The following is a 7,850-nucleotide window of genomic DNA, read 5'->3' on the forward strand; positions in this document are numbered from 1 at the left end:
AGGCTCTATTTTTTATATAGAAAAATTACTAAAATATAATATTTATATTTCGAATATAAAAAAGTAAAGCAGTTAGAGATAAAGAAAGCAATATTTTAACATTATTTTTGCATTCATGAAATTTTTTTTCCCGAAAATGGCGGCTGAGCGAGTGGTCATAATAATGGGCCAGTTAGAGCTAGAAATGTATCCACAAAGTGAGGCACTCTATAAAGGCATAGTAGTCTTATCTAATGGTCAATACAAAGAAGAGTGGAAGTAAGCAAAGTTTTACTTGCGGAGAAAACAACACCGTGTTTGGTTCTTTCTCTTTTTTCTTTGCCCAAAAAGTTGAAAGAATAGAGGGGCAAAATTGAGAGCGCATTTCCTTCTTCAATAAACTTACTTACAATGGAAGAGGGAAGGGTGGTGAGTGAGTACACTCAAGATGGAACTGTGGATCTTAAAGGGAAACCCATTCTCAAATCCAAAAGCGGTGGTTGGAAAGCTTGCTCCTTCGTTGTTGGTATCTCTCTCTCTCTCTCTCTCTCTCTCTCATATGTCATTTTCATCTTTTTTAAAACATTAATTTCAAAAGTAATTTCACAAAACATTTAGAATCCTTTAGCCTTATGATGTTGTGATGACAAGTGACAAACCCTTTCCTCCCAGAGACCTTTTAGAACCAAACATGCTTCTTTCTGTCGTGTGTTCCCTTCAGCATCGCACACCTCCTTTAGCATATGTTATAAAATAGTATTATCCAATTTATTACAATAATCTTAACATTCTCTTTTTTGACTCGTTTTAAGTAAGCCAAGTGTATAAATATGTTTTAAATCACAAATATATTAGTATAACAAGTAATTATAATAAATAAATCTTATTTTTCTAAGTGAACTTATTACACAAATCACACTCATCGAGTTAAACTCGATCTTGATTCATGTATAAATTATAGTCTAACACAGTTTTTCTTCTGCTTGAGATAGCGAGTTAACTTATTAATTAAATGTTTATTATCAAAATAGCTGTACCTTGTTGATGTGATAAATTATATATATACATAAAAATTTCTCTCTCTATGTATATATATAGTGTTATTTATATAGCACATATATGATATTGAGTGAGTTGATTATCTTGGTTTTTAAAGCTTAGTGCACTTAAGGGGTTGCTACATGCAGTTGAGAATAGGTTTTGTTTCTTAATCTACTTTGTGACCTATTCCAGCTAGCTAGTACTTGAAAATTAATGAAGGAGTGAATTTCCTGACGCAGAGGTAGGTGGAGATGGTAGCATATGATATATCTTCTGTCTTCTGTCCTTCGTTGTGCCCTTTTCTTTCACGTACTACAACAGTCATTTTGAAATTTTAACATTGCTGTTAACGTTTACTTAGGTTATGACTATTTATGTAACTACAATATAAATATTTTTTCTACTGTATTTTCAATCACACTATTAAAAAATATTAAATGTTTTATTAAATACTTTAAATTATCATAAAAATATATTTTTAATATTTTTTTATAATTTTGAAATATTTTTATTTTAATAAATTTCTATTCTTATTTTTTAATATGTCACACATTAAATAAATTATAAACTATTTAATTACTTTAAATATTATACCATATAAAAAAAGCTTTAAAATTTTTTAATTTAATTTACTATTTCATTCGCAATCTCTTTCTAAAATTTTATAGCTAGTAATTAATTTGTTAAAAATTATTTACGACTAATTGATTTGGCGGTTTGTAAGTAAATTAAGTAATATATTACTACCTTAAGTTTTATGTATAAAAAATAACTATTAACATTTTCTACTTTTAAATATAATAAATAAATAAAAATAAATAATTATTATTACTATTTTTTATATTTTTATTTATTATAAAATTTGTGCTAATAAAGTATTTACCTTTTATGTATAAAAGTAATTCCAATTTTATCATTTAATACTATAAATAAAACATAAATTTATAACAGACGAATATTTTTTATTTATCTTGATGAATTAAGTATTTATTTTTTATAAATAAAACCGGTAGTATTAATATTTACTTTGACGCATCGTTAAAAAATTAAACTTAAGTTTGCAGTCGATATGATGGTTTATTGTTTAAATAATTAACCACAATTGTAGGGCGATAGAAAAAAGTTTAAATGATACATTATGAATCAAACTTTAATACATGAAATTAATGACAATTGTAAGGGGATAAGCATTTCACTTCACATATTACAAATTGAAGCAGATAGTTTATTAGTATCTCATTTCAATTCAACTGGTTAACGATTTTGATTTAATTAACAAGTTAAGCAAGAGCTCTTGCAATATTATCCAAAGGGGCTTAGTCTTATATTCATTCAAAAAAATTCAAAATTTCAAATGATGTAAAAGTACCATGATAGAAAGTACATAACAGTGGTTTAATTTGGTGGTCATGCCTCTACGTATAAATATAGCAATTATATATATCATTTTACTGATTGCTATTCCACGTATATCTTGTACATATGTTTATAAAAAGTTTAACATATAAAATCAAAATATATTACTAATTATACATTAAAAAATCAAAGTAAACAAATACTATTAAAATTTGTATGATTAAAATTAAAGATAATAAAAAATATAGTTTTTAAAATTTATAGGGATTATTTAATAATAAAGCTTAATTAATTCTATATTATTCATAAAATAAATTTTATAGATTTATTTATTTGTTCGCATAGAAATGATGCTTGTATCCCTTTAAAAACGAAAGTGTGGTAGAATTTACTTTAATAAGAATAATGTAGAAGGGCTTACTAAAGTCTACACAGTTTTACTTGTTTTTCTGCCTCTTACAAAGCAAATATATTAGAGACCGACCATTATTATGTTGATAGGTTTGTTGTCATTTTTATTTAAATTTTGTTTATGCAAAATATTTTTATTATTAATTTGATTAAATAAAAGGATATTTAAAAAAAAGTTGTTTAAATAAATGTGACAATAAATATTTTAAAATGAAAAGCTAAAATATTATATCTCCCATTTTAAATTGCATAGGTTTGGTTTGATTTGTGATGTAGTGTACGAGATATTTGAAAGAATGGCTTACTATGGAATATCATCAAATTTGATATTGTATCTGACAAGGAAGCTTCACCAAGGGACTGTGACCTCTTCGAACAATGTGACTAATTGGGTTGGAACCATTTGGATAACTCCCATCTTAGGAGCCTACGTTGCTGACGCTCGCCTTGGCCGCTATTGGACTTTTGTCATTGCCTCCGTCATCTATCTACTCGTATGCCTTTCTATCTCATTCCCATTCTCTCCACTTACATTTCAATATTATCATATTCTCATACACAACTACATCATTCAGAGGTCATTTTAAGACATGCACGCTTCAAATAACTCATTCTACCATTTAATGTGTAAGACAACGTGTGTATTACTATAATAAATCCATTTACTAGTTTTTCTTTTTAATCCTTATCTTAAATGTTTATTGGATTCTTCAACCGCCAAATGAATAGAACAGACAGTCCACGCAGCACTCCAATGACCATAATGCATTCACTAAAGGTATTTAATTTGGACATGTCTACCGTCAACCTTAACAATTTATCCTCATTTTTATTTATATGATTATTTTAAATATTTTTTTATAATGGTGTTAATAATAAAAATATTTATTTTATATAAAATAAATGAATAAAATTAATAGTAAAACAAATAAGAGCGACGATAATTATCTCCTTAAGCCATCAACTCAACTTTCTTAAAACTTTAATGTATTTAAGGATGTCTTTTAATTTTTTAAGACTCCGTCTGTCTTTGAATCTTCTTTCTTTTTTATTTTCTCTTCTCAACCAAATAGTTAAAAACCATTTTCATTTTTGTTTTATTTTCTTTATGCTATTTTTACCTTAAATAAACGAAGGCTCTCGAAAAGTAACCAATGTCATTTTTTAAAATAATTTTTCTCAATTACTTACACTTTTTATTATTTCAAAAAATAAATACTTTTCTTAAATTATATTTTAAAAATTTTATTTTATATAAACTTCATGACACCGAGTAATGTATCACTTACTCGTGTTTAAAAATATAAAGTAAGAATTGTTGCCAATTGATTACTTAGTCACCCTGTGTTCACCTCTTTTGAATTTGGTTCATGAGTCAGAACAGGACTGTGATGGCAACAAGACTGGACCTCATATAAACCCATCCAACCCTGCCCCGTTGCCATCGCTAGAACAGGACAAGGTGTTTTGTTAAGAAGTGAAAGGACATTTTGCTATATATCTAGTATTAAGAATCCAATTAACACATATGTATTCACAACAAGACATGGAATCACTTCATAATAAATGTTAGAGACATAAAGGCCACCATTATACCCATATGAATTTGTTACAACCTACAGCCCATTTTATTTATCTTGAATCCAAAACCTCATGTAGCACCAACCACTTCCACTCATTTTGATGGTTATGGTATGTGTTTACTTAAGGATGAGTTGCCTTGTTAAACCTCCAAGTGTTATAAATTATTCATGTGTATTTTGAAATGGCAGGGTATGTGTCTACTTACACTATCAGTGTCCCTTCCAAGCCTAAAGCCACCTGAGTGCCTTGAAAGGGATGTCACAAAATGTGAAAAAGCCTCCACACTACAGCTAGCTGTATTCTATGGTGCACTCTACACTCTTGCACTTGGAACCGGTGGAACCAAGCCTAATATTTCCACCATTGGTGCTGACCAGTTTGATGACTTTGACTCCAAAGAGAAGAGGCATAAACTATCTTTCTTCAATTGGTGGATGTTCAGCATCTTCATTGGGACCCTCTTTGCAAATTCTGTTCTAGTTTATATACAAGACAATGTGGGTTGGACTCTTGGGTATGCTCTTCCCTCTCTTGGGCTTGCAATATCCATCATAATATTCTTGGCAGGCACACCCTTCTATAGACACAAATTACCCACAGGGAGCCCTTTCACTAAAATGGCCAAGGTCATAGTGGCTTCTATAAGGAAATGGAAAGTGCCCATTCCCAGTGACTCTAAAGAACTATATGAGTTTGATGTGGAAGAATATGCAAAGAAAGGAAAAGTCAGAATTGATCACACTCCAACCTTGAGGTCTAAATTCTATCTTAATTTCTTAACTTCGTGTGTGATTTTAATATATGAAATGTTAGTGTTTTTTTGTGAATGCGTGCTTACTAACACACATATATATGTAGGGGCAGAGCTACCTCATGGATGGGGTAGCCATGAATACCCCATAGATTTCTCAAGACTTTTGGCGTAAATAAGATAAAGATCGTTGGCTAGCTATTGCTTACAACAATAAACAACAAAACTGCTGTGAATGGGAAACATTAATAAACTAAAATGTTTTCAGCCTTGTTAATTAGTACCCTTAGGAGATTGGTTAAAAAAATTAAAATTGAAATAAACTGTGTTAAATTTCATTGAAAATAATGGGCATAGATGTATTTATTACATTCTCTAACAAAAAATTTTCTATTTTTAGTTCCTTAAATAGCGTTCTAACTTCTAAGGACATTGATTAGCATCCGCCAAATGTTTCTAATGTTATTATGCATTTTTTTTGTTTTAAAGTTGGTTGAATTTATTTTAAATGTATGTTTATCTTTTATTGAACATCGATTTCTACAAAAGTGAAAAAAAAGGCATTGTCATACTATATCTTCTAGTTGGTTTTGTGAACTTTGTTTTGCAAGCGAGAAACAAATGCACCAAAGAGGAGTACTAAGATCATAGTCTCTATTAGGTTTTTAATGATTAATTAAATTTTATTAAAAATTATAAAACTATGAGAAAGAATAATTAATTAAAGAGTGAGACTTACAGAAAATTTTAACTAATAACAAATAGTACGTTGCTAGCATGTTTTGTATGTCCAAATTCATCTCAATCACTGATTTTACACTAAATCGGATCATGTACCACATTATAGGAAATTGACTTACATGTTATCCAAATGGGTAACCCCAGTACAGTACATCTTTAATTATTCAAAATTTCGTTGATTAAGTAGTTTCACTACCCTAATAAGTATTGTCTAGCTCTGCCTCTTTATATATGTAGGTTCCTTAACAAGGCATGTGTGAAGACTGGTTCAAGTACTACTCGTGCATGGATGCTAAGCCCTGTTACCCACGTAGAAGAGACCAAACAAATGCTCAGAATGATCCCCATTTTGGTTGCTACCTTTATTCCCAGTGCAATGGTTGCTCAGATAAGTACCCTTTTTGTGAAGCAAGGAGTTACACTTGATAGAGGCATTGGCAGCTTCAATATACCCCCAGCTAGTTTTGGCACATTTGTGACACTGTCCATGCTTATATGTGTAGTGCTCTATGACCGTTTCTTTGTCAAGATTATGCAAAGGTTGACCAAGAACCCCCGAGGCATAACCCTTCTTCAAAGGATTGGAATTGGCCTCATAATCCACATAGTGATTATGGTAGTTGCATCTATGACTGAAAGGTATAGGCTTAGAATGGCCAAAGAAAACGGGGTAGTTGAAAATGGAGGACAAGTTCCTTTGACCATATTCATATTGCTTCCTCAATTTGTTCTTATGGGAGTTGCTGATGCATTTGTAGAGGTTGCAAAAATTGAGTTTTTCTATGACCAAGCCCCAGAAAGCATGAAGAGCCTTGGCACTTCCTATTCAATGACCACCTTAGGCATTGGGAATTTCCTAAGTACTTTTCTTCTCTCTACAGTTTCACATGTCACTAAGGAACATGGTCAAGGTTGGGTTTTGAACAACTTGAATGCAGCTCATCTTGATTACTACTATGCACTTTTGGCTATACTAAACTTCCTCAACTTCATATTTTTCCTGGTTGTGGCAAAGTTTTATGTATATAGAGCTGAAGTTTCAGATTCCATAAAAGTGCTTGCTGAAGAGATGAAGGAGAAAACGGCCATTGTGTCAAACCAAGTGATTACAAGAGAGTAATTAGTTGATGAAAATTAATTTGGGGTAGTTTTGTTCATTTGGATGCCATTTCATGTTTTAAGTGATTTTAATTGAATTAGTTATTGGAGTATATGTCATGGCATAAGTTATAGGATCTTAACGTGTGATTATTTGGATATTGGACCTAACCTGTTTAGTCTTTAAGAAACGTCACATACATTGTGTAAGGAACAACGTAGGAGAAGGAAGTATTTTATTTTTATTTTTCCTTTTATCAATGTGTACGCTTAAATACCTATTTGATACCTATTAATGAATATTTATGTTAGTATTTTTTTTAATGCTTTTTCTATTGGAAGCTGTCGAAAACAATATTTTTTTTCCTTCAAATTAAACCATGCAGGTTTTAATTTTTTTTAAGGTAAAGTTGCATATTTTAAATTATACAAACGCATTATTTTTCTTTTTATAGATCCTTCGCCATATATATGATCCCTCTATGATATCTGAATTGCAAGTTGTCCATCTCTCTCAACGTGGAGTTTTGCTGGATTTAACTAATGTCGATGTTACTAAATTAGAGGACACTAAAATAAATTATAGCTTTATTTTGAGGGATTACAATATGCTAACCATTAAATTCAGAAGAAAATTTACACAAACATGTGCATGTCAAATTTATTAATACTTGTCATTAAATTTAGATATTTGGATTATTTATTTATTTTATAAAAATATAAAATTAATAAATTTAATTGTTGATTTGAAAATTTTAGATTAACTTTATACAATTTTATAAAAAAAATAAAATTAACAAAGTTTAGTATAATATTTGCCTAACAATTTTTATTTTTAGATTAAGTCCAGTATCTGTCAGTCGACTTCATTTTTAGTCAAAGTCTAATA

The 7,850-nt window shown here is 29.8% G+C and overlaps 1 protein-coding gene across 1 annotated transcript; it reads left to right on the plus strand.

Annotated features, from left to right (window-relative positions):
• The first annotated feature begins 240 nt into the window (after positions 1 to 240).
• Positions 241 to 7,283, plus strand: LOC113872876 (protein NRT1/ PTR FAMILY 5.2-like). Its single transcript, XM_027510749.1, has 4 exons — positions 241 to 505; positions 3,064 to 3,281; positions 4,560 to 5,125; positions 6,101 to 7,283. The coding sequence occupies exons 1-4, from the start codon at positions 391 to 393 to the stop codon at positions 6,981 to 6,983; spliced, it is 1,782 nt and encodes a 593-aa protein (XP_027366550.1). The 5' UTR covers positions 241 to 390; the 3' UTR covers positions 6,984 to 7,283.
• The last annotated feature ends 567 nt before the right edge of the window (positions 7,284 to 7,850 follow it).

This window comes from Abrus precatorius, unplaced genomic scaffold (genome assembly GCF_003935025.1).
Source record: "Abrus precatorius isolate BTA unplaced genomic scaffold, Abrus_2018 Scaffold7, whole genome shotgun sequence".
NCBI classification, from domain to species: domain Eukaryota; kingdom Viridiplantae; phylum Streptophyta; class Magnoliopsida; order Fabales; family Fabaceae; genus Abrus; species Abrus precatorius.

Bases quoted from the DNA above. Each gene is read 5' to 3' on its own strand.
- LOC113872876 (XM_027510749.1), top strand. From the start codon at position 391: ATGGAAGAGGGAAGGGTGGTGAGTGAGTACACTCAAGATGGAACTGTG. The intron at 3,282-4,559 runs GTATGCCTTTCT...TTGAAATGGCAG, and splicing joins CCTCCGTCATCTATCTACTC to GGTATGTGTCTACTTACACT. The intron at 5,126-6,100 runs GTCTAAATTCTA...TTATATATGTAG, and splicing joins GATCACACTCCAACCTTGAG to GTTCCTTAACAAGGCATGTG.